The sequence below is a fragment of the Melospiza melodia genome, unplaced genomic scaffold, assembly GCF_035770615.1.
Source record: "Melospiza melodia melodia isolate bMelMel2 unplaced genomic scaffold, bMelMel2.pri scaffold_18, whole genome shotgun sequence".
In the NCBI taxonomy this organism is placed as follows: domain Eukaryota; kingdom Metazoa; phylum Chordata; class Aves; order Passeriformes; family Passerellidae; genus Melospiza; species Melospiza melodia.
In genome coordinates this window covers 13,699,777-13,719,125 of record NW_026948525.1, presented here as the reverse complement: position 1 = coordinate 13,719,125, position 19,349 = coordinate 13,699,777, and the positions used below count along the sequence as shown (strand labels likewise).

Below are 19,349 nucleotides of genomic sequence, written 5' to 3'. Positions count from 1 at the left end.
CATGGGAATGGCAGCTGCCCTGGCATCCATGGCCAGGCAAAGCAAAGGGCTCCAGCAGCGCGGGGATCTGGGAGCGATGGCTCAGCAGAGCTGGCTGGTGGGTGAATGGGGGGTGCTCACGGGGAGCTGCTCCTGCCCCACAGGGAAGGGCTGGCCAGGGATGAGCTCCTCAGTGCCAGCCTGGGCTGTCACAGCCGGGAAATAGCGGGGTCCAGGCACCGAGGGGCAGGGACTGAGGCCGGCAGCAGAGCACACAGCTGGGGCTGCAGAGGAGAAGGCTTTGATGGGCTGAACCAGCAGCTGCAGAGGGTTCCCACCCCCACGGGCTCCTCCCTCCCATCCAGCACCTCCTTTCTCCGTTTGACACTGATTTCCCATAAATGCCTGTCAGGAAATCTGATCGGCTTTACAGGGCAGCCTCTTCCGAGGGCGGGAATGGCCTCTCCAGGAGGCAGGAGTAAAGCACTCCTCTCCTGAGGCTCTCGGCTGAACTGAGCGAGCTCCAGGGTGAAAAGGCAGCGCTTGGGAGAGGGAGCACAGGAGCCAGCAGCAAAGCAAGGCAGCAGCACCCGCGGCTGTGTGAGCAGGAGCCCAGCCAGGGGAAGGGCTGACCCCGGCCCAGCACATTGACACCACACCTGCCCAGCCACAGGCGGCTGCGGCACTCAGGAACCACTGCCCTGGGGGCACTGGGGTGGCAATCCTCCTCCAGCTGTCCTTCAGTCCTGGTAGGATTTCCTAAAGAATATCAGTGTCTGCAACAGCAGAAGCGTGACCCTGCCCAAACAGAGCTGTCTGCAGCAGAGCAATCAGCAATCTGCAGCCGCCCCTCTGGGCAAGGCCAGTGCAATCACTGTTGGCCATGCACAGCAGTGCCACCCCCTCCTCTCAAGGCTTCCCGGGCAGTGACTGTCCCTGGGCTGGGCACTGCTGAGGGCCCTCAAGTGCTGAGTCCAGTTCTGCCAAAGGGACTGGACTCAGGACTGGACTGAGTGGGAAAAGCTCCCTGGACCATCCTGGGGCCTTCAATGGGCTTTGCTGAGGTCTGAAGGAGCCCTGCTGCCCTCCAGAGCCCCCAGGGCTTTCAGTGTCTTTGCCTCATCAAGGCCCAGCTGTGCTGCAGAGGGTGGGGGACCAGTAAGGAAGGGTTGGAGGGAGACCACAAAGTTAATATTTCATAAAATTCCTATTTAAAGTCGATTGTCCCTTCCTGCCCACAGTCTACGGACACTAACTCAGTTCCTAATTCACTCCTACATAGAGAAAAAATGGTCAATTCAGGCCTTACTTATTTATTTTATGGGTTTTTTGTCTGATAGCAAAAATTGTTACCATGACACTTGCTACACAATAAATGGGAGAAAAATAAAAAGTAAGTAGCATATTGATTAGGCACAGCCTGGTTGCCATGAATACATTATGGATAATTGTTTGTTTCTTTGATCTTGGCTGATCGGAAAAATTTTTAGTCTGAATATAGAATGAATACTTATTTCATGGAGTGACTAGAACGTATTTTAATTTTTATATTTAATATTATTAGCTCACCTTAGCACCCCAGAAAAAGCATAATGAGATTTCACCACCACTCAGACGATCCTCCTGGATTTAACTCACATGCTGGTAATAATGTTTTATTGCAGTCAATGCATAATTCAAAATGTCTAATTTATTGGGCATCCGTTGGCAGACTAGACTCTCTTGGTCTCTGGGCAACAAAGCCATCACTGACAATGTGACAGAGAGAGTTTCTTCCTTTTTTGTTTCTTTTATTTCTTTTTTTTTTTTCCATATTTTTTCTGTCTCCTCTTACCCCTGCCCCCCCCCCCCCTTTTCTTTTCTTTTTTATTCTCCTCCCTTCTCCTGTCTTCCCCCTTTCCTTTTCTTTTTCCCCCTCAAAGCTTCAGCTTTGGCTCAAGAGTGCAGATCTGGCCCTGCATAAAATTATTCTCCTGTCTAAAGCAGTTGTCAGGGCTCCTTCCAAATATGAGAGACAGATAGGACAATGTGTCTCTGACTGTGAGAAGTGGGGTGACCCATCTCTGGAAGCACAACCATCTTTCCATGAGTGGTGATCTGAGCTAATGCCAGTGTTCATCAGTGATCAATGGCAGAGGCACATCCAGGACAGCTCCACGTGCACATCATCTACTCATTGTTACTGTTTGAGAAGCCATCACTCTATTGCTCTGCTTTCAGGAGAAAACTCCTCAAACTCTGAGCATTTTTTGCCATTTATATGCTTTCCCTCCTTTCAGACCAGAGCAAAACAGCAAAATGTAGTGGGAGGAGATGGAGCAGGGTTCATTCCTGGGAAATCACCCCTGGCATTTCCTGTCTGATGCCTTCAGTTCCATGGGACAGCCATGGCCCCTGGGGCTGGGACTTCTCTTGGGTCCCTGCTGGCATTTCTGTATTGCTAATCCTCCCCTCTTTTCCTCACCCAGGTCTATCCTCCCCTTGAACACCAGGAAAGCTTTCTTGACATGCAGCAGCTTTTGGCAAGGGGTCCCTTAATTCAGTCCAGGTCCTTCTCCTTCTCTGGAACGTGGCCAAAGTAAACAGAAAGTCCCAAGGAGCAGACAGCCCAGGGAAATGGAGTGCAAGAAAGAGGGAGAGCAGAGCACAGCAGTGACTTGTGCCCTGAGCAGACCTTTCCTCACTCCTGAGCAGTCCCTGTTTCTGCCTTCACCTCATCCCTGCTGCTCTGATGGATGTGCTCAGGAGGGACAGGTGGCTTTGTTGGAAGGGTCAGCAGGGCCCTGCTTTCTGCAGCCAGCTGTGCAGAAGAGGATATTTGGGAAACTTCCCAGTCTGACCCTTCCCAAGGCTCTCTGGCCATCACATTCCAGCCACCAGAGGTGTTCAGTGTTGGGAAGAGCCCCTTCACAGCAGTGGCTGCAGTGCCCCAATGGGCCCTGCTGGACCCCCCACACCCAGCCCCTGTCTCCTCCCTGGTTCCATCCCAGGTTTCCCAGAGCAGTCTCAGCTGTCTGATTCCATAAAGCCATTTAATCCCAGTGCAGTGACACAGGAACAGCCTGAGCTGTTCCCCCAGCAAGGGAGCCCCTCAGTTTTATCCCCTCAGTCTGGATGCCCAAGGCTCGAGTCTGGCTCTTCCTCCCGGGCCCTCAGCTCCTGCTGGGTCTCTCGGTGTCCCTTCCCCAGCGGTGCCACCACTCTTGGTGCCCTTTGTTGGGCTCTGTTGGCCGTTCACGAGCTCTTGTCTGGGGCTCCCACCTGGAGCTCAGCTTGCATCAGGCTCTGCAGCTGCCCCAGCCACCTGCACCAGGTGTGTTCACAGCCAGGAGAGGGGGGAGAGTGGGAGTGAGGTGGTTTCAGTTTTGTCTTTGTTACTTGGCTTGCTGCTCTATTGGGAATTGCTGAGAAGCAAAGCAATCATCCACAAGTCAAGTCTGGTTTGCCCATGGTGGCAGCTGGAGAGGGATGTCCCAGGCTTTATGTGAGCTCTTCAGTTGTATTTTTTCCTCCTGTCCAGTTGAGGAGGGGGAGTGAGAGAAGTTTTGTACAACAGAACTTCTTATTAACTGCATTATCTTCTCCAGTGCTGTGTGCTCACCACAGAGATTTTGACCCTCTTTTCCCTTGCATTGCAGAGTGAATTATGAAAAAAGGACACAGGTAACAAGAAATGAGGACACAGCTAATTTTTTTTGCTAAGAATTGTATTACTTGTTTAGACAGTGATGGAAGGAAAAATCAGTAAAATAAAAATTCCTGAGTAGATCAGAAGTTTGAGTAGTATAAAGGACATATGTGTCCCCAAAAAGCTCTGAAATGCACTTTTTAAATCCGTAGGGAAATATTGTAGTGAAGCTTCCTTTATTTTCATTTTTCTTTTTCTTTTCAGGCGAAGCACTGGCTAGAAGAGATGAGCTACTCAAAGCATTCCCAAGGAGACTCAGGTAGGTCCATAAGTAGGAGTGGACTCATGGATCCCATTGCTCTTGTCTGTGGCCATCCTGGGAACCTTTGGGTTGGGATGGAATGGGGTGGGATATGTTATCCCTGAGAGAAGTGAGGCCAGTGGAGGTCTCTCCACTGAGCACGTTGCTTGCAGAACCCCTTCCAGAGCAAAGCAGAAGGCCTGGCCTCTGGGCTGGCATCAGTTTGGTCAGAGGGGTGACCTCCTTTGACAAGGGACGTGTCCTACACTAGCAGGGGGTGTTGCTGAGCAGGGCTTTGATGGTCAGTTTGAAATGAATGTGCCAAGGGACAGTGAAGGAACTTGGGAGGTTCCTCTCCACTCCTGGTGTGAGGCAGAAGAGTCTCACCCTCTTGTGGGTGGCTGAGCTGTGGTGGGACTGAGGCACCTGTTTAGTGCCTGAGTGCTGTGGCAGCTGAGGCAGCTCCCTGGCCCAGGAGAGCCTCAGTGGGCCCGAGGGTCAGAAACCCTGCAGCACTGCTGTGGGGTTCCTGGGCCAGCTGTGGGATACTGTGTTCTGCCCCAGAACCTGCTCAGTTCAGTCCTGGAGTTCTCTGGGGAAAGGTCCTTGTTAAATGTCCTTGTTTTCTCTTTGATTTTATTTTCATATGTACCTGATGTCCAGAAACGGCATGGGATACAGCTAAGGAATGGATAGAATGCATAATCAACACAATCAGTAAGTGTGCTGGATCCCATTCCTCTTGTCTGTGGCCATCCTTGGGAACCCTTGGGAAAGGATGGGATGGGGTGGGATGGGATGTGTTATCCCTGAGAGAAGTGAGGCCAGTGGAGGTCTCTCCCCTGAGCACGTTTCCTGCAGAACCCCTTCCAGAGCACAGCAGAAGGCTTGGCCTTTGGGCTGGGATCAGTTTGGTCAGAGGGGTGACCTTCTTTGACCAGAGACACATCCTACTCTAGCAGGTGTGTAGCGGCATATGTTTAGATGGTGGTTGCTGCTACCTATATCTGTTCCCAATAAGCATCTCCTGTGGAAAGGCCACTTGGGTTAGCATTCAGGCAAAGCAGTCAAGTCCACACACCACACTCACCACCACTAGCTCAGCAAAGAGAGGCAGAAGGGCCTTTTTGTATGGTCAGTTCCAGCGAGATTTATTGTGGCACACTGAAGGGAAACCAGGGGCAAAAAGACCTGGCCCTGTGCTGTGCACACTCTTAAGTATGGGAGGGCATGGGGGTGGTACAAAGGGCAGGGCGAAGAGCATTGGCCTTAAGGGAAGACAGGGCCAGGGCACCAGGGGTACCACAACCAATGAGGAAACAGGGAAAGGAGAAACCAGGGGAAGTTGGGACATATGGGGAAGTGGGAAGCATCAGTGTTAAGCAAGAGTCCATGGGGAAGTCCTTTCTGTCCTTCCTTTCCTAGGTGGGGAAAACTCTATGGTAAGTCTCTCCAAGGCAATGCTCTGGGGATTTCCCTGAGGGGGAAGGATTCAGAGGATTCCACAACTCCCCTGTTTTTTCTTACAATGAAGACTTCCCCGATGGACTTCTACAGACACTTAAATAAACAGGGAAATGTGTAAAACGATAAAAACAATTATTACAATCTAACAAATTCCTTTAACAAAAGATGAAACCCATCTCGTCAGCCCTCATTATCAGAAAAGTTCATTGATCCAGTCTGGGTTCTTTTTTACCTTTAAGTCCTTTATTTGTTCCCTCAGCTTCTGGATACTTGCACGGGTAGATTTTGAGTATGAAGAAAGGTTGAGGCAGCACATCCTTTCAAAGTCTTGGCGGCCATGTCCATGGGCAAGCACTAAAAAGTCTATTGCTGCTTGATTTTGCAATGTTGCATGCAGTCACGTCACTGACTGCAGTGGAGGTAGCGTTTGCCTGCTTACTCTGCCAACACTCTAGGTGAGAAAGCTCACCAAGAGCCTCAGCTGTGTCCCCCCAAGGTAAAAAAGGTGAGACCACGGCTCTCTTTACTTTGTTCCAATTGTAAACTTGGCTGTGGCAATTTTCATCAAATTCGGTATATGATCTCTTTTGGCGTGCCAATTTCTTTTTTTGTTTCCAATTTTGGAGTAAAGTTATGTTTGGGGGGAAGGTAGTGAGCAGGCCAAGGCTGCAGGGACTCCCTTGAAGGTGTGAGGGGATCCTGGCCCATACTTGGTCTCCAGAGATAAGGAACACTCCCCGGAGCAGCACTTTGGGATGGAGTGAGGATGAAGAAAGTGTGGGACTGGTCTAATTGCACCAATTTAGAGGGGTATAATTTTTACTAAATGGGGTTGCATCTTCCCTGTGGGTAGACTTAATAAGTTCAAGGTAGGTCAAGTGTTGGTCAGGAGGTTGATACTGAAATTGGACACAGTAATGAGCTTTAGAGGACCCCAACAGCTCTGATTCTTGGGGTTCCTCTGGTGCTCGAGGTAGGGTCTGGGTCCACCCATTGGGTTGTTATCTGTATATGGGTTTTCATTTGTTGCTAAAGGAGCCCCTACCAGGCACATCGACAGGGGTTTGTCCACGCTACCTATGGACAGGCATAGATTGTCTTGCTGTAAAGTCTTGGCTAGTGTGACCCAGATGTTCTGACTGGGCTAAAGGACAATCCACGCACCAGCTGATGGAAAGGCGAGCAGCATCCAAAATCCTGTCTGGAATAGTTAGAGATTCCCTGCTGCCAGAAACATGGAAGGATGCTTGGGGGTGATGAGTTGATCTGTGAGTTTGAAGAAATGGATTTTCAGACTTATATAATTTTAACAGTCCCTCAAATCTTCTCCTCTTATCCCCTCAGTTTTCACTGAGTAGAAAAGGGGTGGGAAAACAAGAGGGGGTAACAGTGCAACAAACTCAAGAGAGTAAAACCAGCTAAAGAGGGGTAACAGTGCAAAAAAAAAAAAGAAGAGCAAATAAAATGCAACAGAGAGTCTTATGATTGTCTGGAGCAGTGGAGAGTCATCTTCCTCTGTGACAAACATCTGCGTTTACAGTCTTTTTCCTTCTTCTCCTCCACACCTACCGAGCTTGATCTCTATGCTGTTTCTGGAGTTCCAGGGAAGTGTCTCTGGGAGCTGCACTTGGTGATTCGATGAACAGCATGACATTCTTGCTGGGAGTCCACCTTGGGCCAGATTCTGTGGACACACAAGCATAGCTTCTGCCCCAAGTTACTAATGGGAATGGGCCCATTATTCACTTAGATTTGGGGTCTTTGGTCAGCACAGGGGGTTTCTCTGTGAGCTGAGCTCAAGGCACTTTGAGACGCGCTGGACAATGGAGGGGTTTGGCTCCATGAATGAATTATTAGGAAAACTGATGACATAAAGAGCCTTACATAATCTTTCTACATTTGGTAGTGTTTCAACTCCCCTATGCTGCTGATGAAGGACTCTCTCGAGTGTACAGTGAGCCCTGTCTACAACAGATTGCCCCATTGGGGAATGGGATATGCCAGTGGTGTGTTTCACCCACCATTGATCTAAGAATTTTTGGAAATTTTTGGAGGGGTAAGCAGGACCATTATATGTTTTGATGGCTTGCAGAATGCCTAGGATGGAAGACACTAGAAGAAAATGTTTGATAACATCTTTGGCCTTTTCTCCTGTGTGGGCAGATGCGAATATAGCCCTGGAGAATGTATCTATGGACACATGAATATATTCCTGTCTCCCAAAGGGTGCATGGTGTGTAATATCTGTTTGCGACAATTGTAAACTTTTGAGGCCTCGGGGGTTGTTCCCAGCCCCCATGGAAGGCAAAACAAATTCCTGGCAGCTGGGGCAGGAGCCCACAATTGCTCTCACCTGTTCCCTTGTGGTTTTAAACATAGGGAGCAGGGCTGGTGCATTTTGGTGAAAAAATGAGTGGCTCAGTTTAGCCTGATTAAAAATGTGTGGTAGGGTGGTCTGCACTGCCATGGCTAAGATATCTGCTCTCCAATTGCCTTCCATAATCAGTCCTGGGGGATCAGTGTGTGACCTCATATGCCTAATATGATATGGTTGCTCTCAGTGGGAGAGGAGGTATGTTAACTTTGAAAGCAAGCTATATAAATCTGGATTTGACACTTCCTTCAACAAGGAATGTTCTGCTCTTTCAGCTATTCCAGCAACATAAGCTGAATCAGTAACCAGATTCAAGGGTTGTTTGATCTTCTCAAAGATTCTGAGAACGGCTGCTAATTCTGCAATTAGTGGTGATCCCTGAACAATCTGAACATCAGACTCCCACTCCTGAGTGTCAGAATTTTTCCGAGTAATGATTTACGGGATTTTCTGGAGCCATCAGTAAAAGGAGTACAACTCTTTAATGATTTTGGGACCAAATTAAAACAATCATTATATAGTTTATATTTCTGTAGGCAGATACAGATTTGACCTGGGTAGCTGTCAAGAGCAAACTGGAGGTGTTCATTGGTCTGGAGCAAAGCTTCCAGTTCACCTGATGTCACTGGATGGTAAATGTATTGAACTCACACTCTGCTAGGGTTTTGAGGCATGATCTGGCTTTTACAATGAGCTGAGCCATCAGCTCCTGGGGTGTAGTGATTGTCTTAATCTTATGTGATTGGTGTGATCGGAACATGCACTTTGTGATTAAAAGCTGATCCTTCAGAGTGGGGTCCCACTGGAAAATGAGCCCATGAAACTTGGGTGACTTACCCAAGATGACAAATTGATGAGGCAGGGTAGGGTCAGCACGGTGGGCTTGTCTCGTGGACTATGCCTCTGATACCTTTTGGATCACTACCAGGGCTTCCAGTGTGATTGTTTGTGGTGAGTCGAGGTCATTACAGCCTCTCAGGAGTTTGAGAAGGGGTGCAAGGTCCTCAGCAGTGGACAAACCCATTTGATGCTCCCACATAGCTGATGAAAGTGCCTCAGGGTTCTCAGGTTGTCCATGATGGTGAGCTGCAGGGGTACGATGGTGCTTTTGCTGATCCACAGTCCTAGGTAGGTCCATGGGCAGGTGTGCGGAATCATCTCTGTAGCAATTTCAAGTCCTGCTCTTTCAATGGCTTGAATAGTCTTTTTGAGAACAGTCTCTAAATAGTAGTCAGTCTCAGTGCATATTAAAATATCATCCATAGAGTGAAAAATTATGGCATCAGGAAGTTTTTCTTGAATGGGCGAGAGAATGCAACCAACAAGCATTTGACAGATAGCTGGTGAACTTTACAGTGTTTAGGGAAGAGCTTCCCATTGATAGCGGTTGAGAGAGGCTTGTCTATTAATTGATGGCATGGAAAATGCAAATCTTTGGGGCATCTCTGGGATGGAGGGGGATGTTAAAAAAGCAATCTCTTATATCAATGACTGCCAATTCTCAATCTCTCAGGAGCATTGAGGGTGAGGGTAGGCCGGGTTGCAGAGGGCCTATGTCTTCAATTACCTCATTGACTTTCCTGAGGTCTTGCAGGAGCCTCCACTTGTCTTTGACTGGTTTACAAATGACAAAGACAGGGGTGTTCCAAAGGTTAATGGATGGTACTATGTGGCCTTTGTAAAACTACTCCTGCACGAGGAATTCAAGCGCCTTTCTCTTTACTTCTGAAAGGGGCCACTGATCAACCCACACTGGTTCATCAGTTTTCCATGTGAGCAGTGTGGCAGGACGCTCCACAGCGGCCCCAGCTCGAAATCCTGTTGTCATGGTTTGACACTGGCACAATGCCAGTGCCCTCATGAAAATACACTCTCCCTGATGTCTGCTGTGAGATGTGACCAGGAATAAGCAAAGCAGGCTCCTGCTTAGAAATAAAGAAAACAAAACTTTATTAACTACACTACAACTATATATAAAAAGGAACACACACAGGAAAATGAAAACCTTGCAAATACATTTCCTCCTCCTCCCCACTAGATTTCCAATACGTCCATCCATCCCCAAAAATCACCAGCTCTTGTTCCAGCACCACCCTTTAGACAATCAATCTTCAGTTCATCAAGAGGAAAGAAGTCCTTCTTGTGCCATGGTGACCTCTTCCTTTCATGTCCAGTGCTCTCACCACTGAACAAGGACCAGAGATGCTTCTAGGGTCATCTTTTAAGGATGCTTTGTCCCATTCCAAAAAGGGCACAGTGTCTCCTTCGGGACACCTGTCCCCCCCTCCAAATTATTCCCCCAGGGGCTGAGGGGCATCAACACTGAACCCTCTTGGTTCCGGGGCATTGCCCCTGCTGGATGCAGTCTCTGTATCACAAGGAAACATGGTTCTGTCCATGGCTAGACAAAAAGAGTCCAGCATAAAAGCCACTCCATCATCCTCCATCATCTTTTCCCACCTACGGTTCTTCTCTATTCTTTTCACATCTCTCCCTTGCTCAGACCTTCAGCACTTGCCCATTTCCTTGTTCACCTTCCACTCTTATCTCTCTTCTAGGAAGGGTTTAAAAGCTCCTACAAGTGGCCAGACTCCTTCTTGGTGCACCCCCCCCCCGCCCCCCCCACCTTCTCCACAGGCCGGGCTGTGCTGGCAGCACATGATATCAAATTTCAAGGTAACAGTCCAGTCCCAGGCATCGTCTCTGTCTGTCTCTCTCTGTCTGTCTGTCTCTCTCTGTCTCTCCCTCCATCTCCCGAAGGCCCAGCCTACCTCACGGCCGCATGGCTTCCCCTCCCCCCGCCCAGCCGGCAGCTGGGACGGGGGAGAGATTCGAACTCTTTTCCGGCAGGAAACCCAAGAGAGCTTCCCAAGGGAGAGCTCTGCTTTTAACCCTGTGTTCTGAGAGGCATATCCAATGCGCCAGTGGCCAAACCAAGTGCCAATATTCAAATCTGAGCACCCATTGGTGTGACTACAGCATCCCAGAAAACCTACTTCCTGTCAAACCACGTCACCTGTGGTGGTGAGGGGATTTCTAGCCTTGCTCCCCACTGAGACAATAGGTCTCTGCTATTAGGTAAAAGGTGCCCTTACCACAAAAGGTCTTACTGTGGCCACCTGACCCTCAGGTCCTTCAATAAGAATTGTCTGTTTGCTCCACATAGAGGTGGCAGCTCCTCCAGTCCCAGAGATGTCTCGATTGGCTGGCACCAGTTCCCAGTCCTGTGGCCATCGGAGTGGGCAATGTTGGTCACGTCCTTTCTGGTATCTGCTGCACCTGTAAGATAAACTTTGTCCCCTTTGTTAAACAAGCCACACTCTATCAGATGTCTATCTTGGCTCACGATCTCTGCCCAAAAAACTTTGGGTTTTTTTGGCAAAATGTCAGTCCATTTGATTATGAGGAAACCTTGGACTATGGGTGTGCCCTTAGATAAATACCAAGGTGGGTCTACAAATGAGACGGTCACAGTAATTTCATCCCTTGGTCCCACAGTTTGGACTTCTGGAAGTACTTGTAAACTGGTCTGTTAATGGAATCCCCTATGATTAAAATGTCCCTTGCTCCATCAGAAGGTCCAAATTCACCAGCTGGAATTCGGTAGCTTGCCTCATCCTCAAACTGGATGGAAAGGGCCCTTACCAGTGAGCGTGTGGTGTGTTCTTGCCTGAATGTATTAGTAGGTCTCGGAGAGTTGGTTCTCTTTCTTGTTGTCACAGTCCCTTGGTGCCTTGACTTTCCGGGGTGGTGGGGAAGAGGGACAGAACACCTTGGCATTTGGTGTCATTGCACAGGGTCACCCTGCACTTTGCTGGAAGTTTCCCTGGTGTTGCTATTGAGACAGCTGATGCTGATCTGCTTGTGTTACTGAACCTAGGGACGGTGTTTAGAATGTTCTTTACAGTCTAAGCGTGCAGCCGAGGGAACAACCAGTGGAGGGATGTCTCTGCCAAAATCTTTGTCACATTCCACCTTGAGGTGGCCTTGTTCCCTACACTTATAACATCTCATATTTTGTCTATTTTGTGCCAGAAAGACTTCAGCTGCTCGTTTGCTGGCTGCCAGGGCTACCATATGTTCTGTAGTTGTGAGATAGGTACAGGCTTCCACCATTTGCTGAATGGTGGATTCAGGGTCTGGAGAGAGTGCTCTTATAATTTTTTTTGCATTCCTCGTTCACATTGGACACTGCTAGTTTACTGAGCAGCTCTTCTCTAGCCCTTGGGCAGTTGACTTGTTTATCAATAGTATCTTTTAGTCTGTCTGTGAATTCAATAAATGTCTCACCAATGCTGTGACAGATGTCAGTGAAACTTTGTTGTGGGATGGTACCATCCCGTGTTTAGAATAAAGCATTCGGGGCAGCATTTTTAACGTCCTCTAGAACAGCTGGGGGTGGATTTAGGTCTTGGTCTTGTGGATTTTCATATGGTCCTTCCCCATTCAAGTGCTCTACTGTAAAATGAGCTCACCCATCCTCAGTTTTGTAAATTTTTATTTATGCTTTTACTTATTTTTTCCAAATTGATTCCCACAGAAGAAGCTCTGTAGGTGATAGGAGGAGGGACATAACATAACGAAGATCATGGGTGACAAGCACATGAGCTGAGAAAGTTACTTGTAATACATATTTAAAATATGGAGATTTATGTCCCTGATCTTTAGATGCTTTGCATAGTTCTTTAAGTTTCTTTTATGGAATAGATTCCCATTTGGGCAATCTCCCTCTTTTGTATATAGCTGGGGCTGCTAGGACTTAGTTTTTGAGCAAAATCTCAATTACTGTCCAAAGCTGCTTCTCTTTGGACTTTTGCCCATTGATCCTGAAATTCACTGTCTGAATCTGAGGTATCACTGTCCTCTGAAGAGGAAATAGATGTGCTAGCATGAACACAGGAATTCCAGCTGGGGAGCAATCAGTGTTTGGAGTCTTTGGTCTTTAAACTAGATGTTTTTTGATTAGCTTCCCTCCTAGTGAGGAGTGGGGATTCAGAGGATTCCACACAGGGGGTGTTGCTGAGCAGGGCTTTGATGGTCAGGCTGAAATGAATGTGCCAAGGGACAGTGAAGGGGCCTGGGAGGTTCCTCTCCACTCCTGGTGTGAGGCAGAAGAGTCTCACCCACCCTCTCGTGGGTGGCTGAGCTGTGGTGGGACTGAGGCACCTGTGTGGTGCCTGAGTGCTGTGGCAGCTGAGGCAGCTCCCTGGCCTAGGAGAGCCTCAGTGGGCCCGAGGGTCAGGAACCCCGCAGCACTGCTGTGGGGTTCCTGGGCCAGCTGTGGGATACTGTGTTCTGCCCCAGAACCTGCTCAGTGCAGTCCTGGAGTTCTCTGGGGAAAGGTCCTTGTTAAATGTCCTTGTTTTCTCTTTGATTTTATTTTCATATGTACCTGATGTCCAGAAACGGCATGGGATACAGCTAAGGAATGGATAGAAATTATATTCAAGGGATCAAGTAAGTGTGCTGGATCCTATTCCTCTTGTTTGTGGCCATCCTTGTGAACCCTTGGGGGATGGGATGGGAGGGGATGGGATGGGATGGGATGTGTTATCCCTGAGAGAAGTGAGGCCAGTGGAGGTCTCTCTCCTGAGCATGTTGCCTGCAGAACACCTTCCAGAGCCCAGCAGAAGGCCTGGCCTTTGGGCTGGGATCAGTTTGGTCAGAAGGATGACCTTCTTTGACCAGGGACACATCCTACTCTAGCGAGGGGTGTTCCTAGCAATTGGTAACAATTTCAAGACATAGCACATCCCTTCTGGGATTTCCTTTCCTTTCTTTGAACAGGAAAGGAGAAATCTAACCCTGGGTTTAGCGACAGAGACCAAAGGGAGAAGCCTTTCTCTGCAGGTGAGTGCCGGTCCTTGCCCACTCTACCTGTAAACTGAACCCTGCCAAACAGGAAGGAGATCCAGAGGTGAGGGCCTGGTGCAGTCAGATCAAGCAGTCCCACCTGTTCATAAATTCCCATTTCTAAAGGCCCCCAGCCAGTCCTTTGTTACATACCCATCCCCATGCAGCTGCCCAGGACCCTGGGATCCCAGGATGCAGATGTCTCTGCAGTGGGCTTTTCCCAGCACAGACCAGCACAGCCTGACCCCTGCTGGATCCCACCCCCTGGATTCTAAGGCCAGTTGTTCTCCTGCCCCTGCCCTTTCTAGCTGGGATGCTGGCAGAGGAATGTCATTGCCTCAAGGTACACTTGGAATTTAGCATGTCCTGGGCTCTCCCCCATGTCCAGGCCTTTGGGCAGTGAGGAGGCCATGGGGTTCCTCCCAGTATTCCTCACCAGCAGCACTGGAGCTCCAAACCCATGTTTAGAAGGGCTCTAAGTGGTGCCAAGACTCCTTTCAACAGGCAAAAGCTGTTAGAGAGAAAGTCTTCATGTCAGGAAGAAAACTGGGGCTACAGTAGGGAGGCCAAGGTTTCTTCCCACACCAAACTCGTGATGGAATAGGATTTGAAAGCCAGGATCGTGGTATGTGGTGCCCACAGGTGCATCAGCCTATGAATTCCACATCTCTGTTTTTCAGGGATGAGTGAATTCATTTCCAAGGCTGCTGAGTTAGAAAGGATGATCTAAGAAAAAGATGTCTGGAGAAAACAAATTGATAAACAGGCAGGACATGAGGGAACTAAGTCTGAGCTTTTTGTTTGTCCTCTGAATAAAGAAATTAGGCAAAAAAAAGAATCTGTTTCTGAATTGCACCTTGAGCACAGTGGCTAATTCCTCTGAAGTGATTATTTCTCCAGAGAGTGGAAGAAAAAACCAACCTACAGAAAGATCTAAGAAAAGACTCTCAAGAAGAGACTTTAGAAAAGAGGATATGAGCATCCTCAGAGAGAATGGGTGGGCTCCCACTCAAGGGAGAAATGTCAGTTTCCCACTAACACCAGTCATTTCATACAGGAAAGAGGGAGAGGGAGAAGATCAACAAGGCCCTGGAATCCGAAGTGGACAAGGCGTTCCAGGACCTCAACAATAAAATGGAAGTTCTGCATGAAGATTTCAAAGAATTACAAGAGATCAGAGCAGAGCTGGAGAAGATCCCAGGTGAGCAGGGCCATTACCAAGCAGAATTTCATCCATCTGAAGGCAAAAGCTGCTCTACAGGCCAACCGCCATGTGAGCTCCTCCTGCTCAGCTCCTTAGAGGGGATGGGGAGGGACAGTCCTTCAATGGGGAGCAGCAGGGAGGTTAAATCAGAGCCTTTGGGCCTGCTTGTGTCAGATAGCTGGTCTCCTGCTCAAGGAGGAAACACCAGTGACCCTGTGACCTTGTTCTTTCATCTCAGGAAACAAAGAACAGGGAATTTCAAGGGTCTTGAAGTCCATGTTGAATATGAACCTTCGGCAGCTCTCCCGAGGAATTCGAACTCTGGCAGAAGATGTAGAGGAATGGCCAGCAGCCATAAAGCATGAGCTTAGGCTTCTCAGATCATACCTGGAGATGAACAAAGGTGAGCACGGCCATTGCCAAGCAGACCTTCATCCATCTGAGGACAAATGCTGCTCTACAGGCCATCAATCCTGTGAGCTCCTTCTGCTCAGCTCCTCAGAGGGCAGGGGGAGGGACAGCCCTTCCATGGGGAGCAGCTTCTGTGACCCATGGCACTGACACACCTCCGTGCTGAAGTGTTCTCTGCAGGTGCAGGTGGTCAGAATCCCTCTTCTGTCCCTCAGCTTTGCAGAGGGTGTGTGCTGGGAGTTCTCTCACTGCCTGATACTGGCTAAGAGTCCCCCTTGGAGTCCTGTCCCCATCTCTCTCCCTTCTCCCCCTGCCCTCCTGCTGCTGCCCCACTCCTGGTCCCACTCTGGGGCACACGTGAGCTCAGCCTTGTTTCCCTGTGGATGCTCAGCAGGGAGAGGAGCTGCCCTGAGCAGAGGCTGGACGTGTCTGTGAGCGCAGGGCCTGTGGAGAGCAGCTGTGCCTGCAGGAGCTGGTGCTGGCAAGGGGAAGGCTCAGCTGGGGCACAGCGTCCAGTGTGGGCCTTGCTGCCCCAGGCTGTGCCCCTGGGCCTGGGCAGGACACAGAGTGTGTTGGGAACAGCCTCGGGCCCCAGGGCAGGGGCAGCTGAGGAACAATCGGCCTTCCCTGGCCTGAGTCCTGTTCTTGCTGCAGCTGCAGCCAGCAAAGCCAGGGCAAGGAGCAGCCCAAGAGTCCAGGGAAACCTCTGCAATTCCTGCTGGCTCAAGTCATTGTGGGCTTGGAATGAAGTGTGTGGCCCACTTCAAAGCTGGAGCTCTATTTATTGGGCTGCCAAAAGCACAAATGAGATTTTGAGAAGGGATGAAAACTTGTTCTGTGTTTCTTGTCCCCGCCCTGCTAAAAGTGTGAGGGTAAAGGGAAAATCATGTCCAGATTGTGCCTTCATGGCCAACTGGAATTCCTGTGAGGTGAGGATTTCTAAGGGGGAAAGAGGAAGGAAAAAACACCTACAGGTGAGCCCTGAGGAGAGACCCTCAGTAAGGGAGGTTAAATCAGAGCCTTTGGGCCTGCTTGTGTCAGATAGCTGGTCTCCTGCTCAAGGAGGAAACACCAGTGACCCTGTGACCTTGTTCTTTCATCCCAGAAAACGAAGAGGAGGATATTGCAAAGGCCCTGGAATCCAAGTTGAATATGAACCTTCAGCATCTCACCCGAAGAATTAAAAGTGTGGCAGAAGATGTACAGGATTGTCTGGAGACCACAAGGGATGAGTTTGAGTTTTTCAGAGCAGAAGTGGAGAAGAACCCAGGTGAGCAGAGCCATTGCCAAGTAGACTTTCATCCATCTGAAGGCAGAAGCTGCCCTACAGGCCAGCCACCCTGTGAGCTCCTTCTGCTCACCTCCTCAGCAGGGACGGGGAGGGACAGTTCTTCCATGGGGAGCAGCTTCTGTCGTCCATGGCACTGAAACACGTCTGTTCTTGCAGGCCTCCAGCCAGGTAATAATTCGCATTGGCTTCATGATTCACAGAAGCCTGATTAATCACTTTATTCTATACTTGTTAAGAAACACATTGCTTTTATAGACAGTTACAATACAGGTGGACCTAATTGGTCCTCCAGTCCAAACACCATCATCATTGGCTAATTAAGAAACGACCCTTTGGTAGACAAATCTCCATAACACGTTCCACATGTTCACAACAACTGATGCAGCAAGTGAAGATAAGAATTATTTCTCATTCTTCTCTCTGTTTTTCTCACAGCCTTTCCCAGCACAATGCCTGGGAAAGTCATTCTGCTCTCTGTAGCCAGAGAGCTGCTGCCACACACGTGCATGCTGAAGTGTTCTCTGCTGGTGCAGGTGGTCAAAATCCCTCTTCTGTCCCTCACCTTTGCAGAGGGTGTGTGCTGGGAGTTCTCTCACTGCCTGATACTGGCTAAGGGTCCCCCCTTGAAGTCCTGTCCCCATCTCTCTCCCTTCTCCCCCTGCCCTCCTGCTGCTGCCCCACTCCTGGTCCCACTCTGGTGCACACATGAGCTCAGCCTTGTTTCCCTGTGGATGCTCAGCAGGGAGAGGAGCTGCCCTGAGCAGAGGCTGGACGTGTCTGTGAGCACAGGGCCTATGGAGAGCAGCTGTGCCTACAGGAGCTGGTGCTGGCAAGGGGAAGGCTCAGCTGGGGCACAGCGTCCAGTGTGGGCCTGGCTGGCCCCAGGCTGTGCCCCTGGGCCTGGGCAGGACACAGAGTGTGTTGGGAACAGCCTCTGGCCCCAGGGCAGGGGCAGCTGAGGAACAATCGGCCTTCCCTGGCCTGAGTCCTGTTCTTGCTGCAGCTGCAGCCAGCAAAGCCAGGGCAAGGAGCAGCCCAAGAGTCCAGGGAAACCTCTGCAATTCCTGCTGGCTCAAGTCATTGTGAGCTTGGAATGAAGTGTGTGGCCCACTTCAAAGCTGGAGCTCTATTTATTGGGCTGCCAAAAGCACAAATGAGATTTTGAGAAGGGATGAAAACTTGTTCTGTGTTTCTTGTCCCCGCCCTGCTAAAAGTGTGAGGGTAAAGGGAAAATCATGTCCAGATTGTGCCTTCATGGCCAACTGGAATTCCTGTGAAGTGAGGATTTCTAAGGGGAAAAGAGGAAGGAAAAAACACCTACAGGTGAGCCCTGAGGAGAGACCCTCAGTAAGGGATGATAAATCAGAGCCTTTGGGCCTGCTTGTGTCAGATAGCTGGTCTCCTGCTCAAGGAGGAAACACCAGTGACCCTGTGACCTTGTTCTTTCATCCCAGAAAACGAAGAGGAGGATATTGCAAAGGCCCTGGAATCCAAGTTGAATATGAACCTTTGGCAGCTCTCCCAAGGAATTGAAAATTTGGACAAAGATTTATGGCACCATCTGGGGATCACAAAGCATGTCCTTCTGCCTTGCGCCACGTAACTGAAGAAGAACCCAGGTGAGCAGGGCCATTACCAGGCAGACTTTTATCCGTCTAAAGGCAAAAGCTTCTCTACAGGGCAACCACCCTGTGAGCTCCTCCTCAGCTCCTTAGAGGGGATGGGGAGTAACAGTCCTTCCATGGGGAACATGGAAATGATCCATAGCACACTCTGTGATCCATGGCACTGAAACACCTTGTCTTGGTTTACAAGACAGGTGTCTGCTAGGGAAGGCAGAACAGTGTCCCTTGGAATGGAGAATGTAAACTCGCCCCTTTGAATTATTATAATTTTGAAATTAGGAGCTCTCAGGCAAAGTTATGGGAAATGGGAATAGCAGTAACCATTCTTTACTGGTGTGTATAACAAGGCATACAGAGCACCAGCCCCTGCAGCATCACCAATCACAGAGCAGGAGCCCAGTCCCACAGTTCTTTCCTAGTATGTATAACAAGGTACGCAGAACTCCAGCCCCTGCAGCATCACCAATCACAGAGCAGGAGCGCGCGGCTATGACGACTGGGCCCAGACGGGGAGGGATGGAGGAGAATCTTTGCTCCACAAACCCTGGGGCAGCTGAGCTCCGTGCCCCAACAGGACTCTCGGAATGAGCAGGCTGGAAGGGCAGGGATGAGCAGAAAATCCCGGGACAGTGAACGAGAATGCCCCAAAACTCCAGGGCAAATAGCTGGAACCTGCGGGATGTCTTGGCAGGGCAGGGGTACATGAGACCCAGCAGCAGAAGAAAGGCTCCTTGCTGGGTCACGATCGTGGTAGGAGAAGGCAGCAGGGACGGGGTCTCACAGTGGTGGTGAATTCCCTCTCCAGCCTGTGTCCCCTCCAGTGCCAAAGGAGCAGGAGTGTGCTAGGAACTGCCCCCAGCCCAAATCTCCCAGTATCTCTGCCCCACCCACCCAGCCACCACAGAAACTCCCAAAAAAACCAAGAGTTCCCCCTCACTGCCTGGCTCAAGCCATCAATTCCCATTAGTAACTCAGTTGGGAAGAAATTCTACAGAAATAAGGAGAGAACAAGAAAGAAAAAAAACCAACAAAACCCAGCCCTCAATATTATCCACCTCAAATTTTTTCCCATTCCAACATGTTACATAAAATTTAAACTTTTTAAAATTATATACATATGTACATGCAGATACAGATACAAGCACAGCGTCATGGGTAGTTCACCCTAAAATAAGGTCCCCTTGAAGTATACATTGGGTTTCTCCATCCTTTTGCA

General features: G+C 49.4%; 1 protein-coding gene across 2 annotated transcripts in view; it reads left to right on the top strand.

The window, feature by feature from the left end:
- LOC134433442 (uncharacterized) overlaps positions 1 to 19,349 on the top strand; it is a 33,103-nt gene that overhangs the window by 4,047 nt on the left and 9,707 nt on the right. For both annotated transcript variants that reach the window (XM_063182290.1, XM_063182289.1), the window contains exons 2-9: positions 3,872 to 3,926; positions 4,572 to 4,625; positions 13,153 to 13,206; positions 13,537 to 13,599; positions 14,660 to 14,803; positions 15,045 to 15,209; positions 16,323 to 16,487; positions 17,963 to 18,127. In XM_063182290.1, the coding sequence (XP_063038360.1) occupies positions 3,893 to 3,926; positions 4,572 to 4,625; positions 13,153 to 13,206; positions 13,537 to 13,599; positions 14,660 to 14,803; positions 15,045 to 15,209; positions 16,323 to 16,487; positions 17,963 to 18,111 (828 nt within the window). In that variant the 5' untranslated portion in view covers positions 3,872 to 3,892 and the 3' untranslated portion in view covers positions 18,112 to 18,127. The remainder of the gene's footprint in view (positions 1 to 3,871; positions 3,927 to 4,571; positions 4,626 to 13,152; positions 13,207 to 13,536; positions 13,600 to 14,659; positions 14,804 to 15,044; positions 15,210 to 16,322; positions 16,488 to 17,962; positions 18,128 to 19,349) is intronic.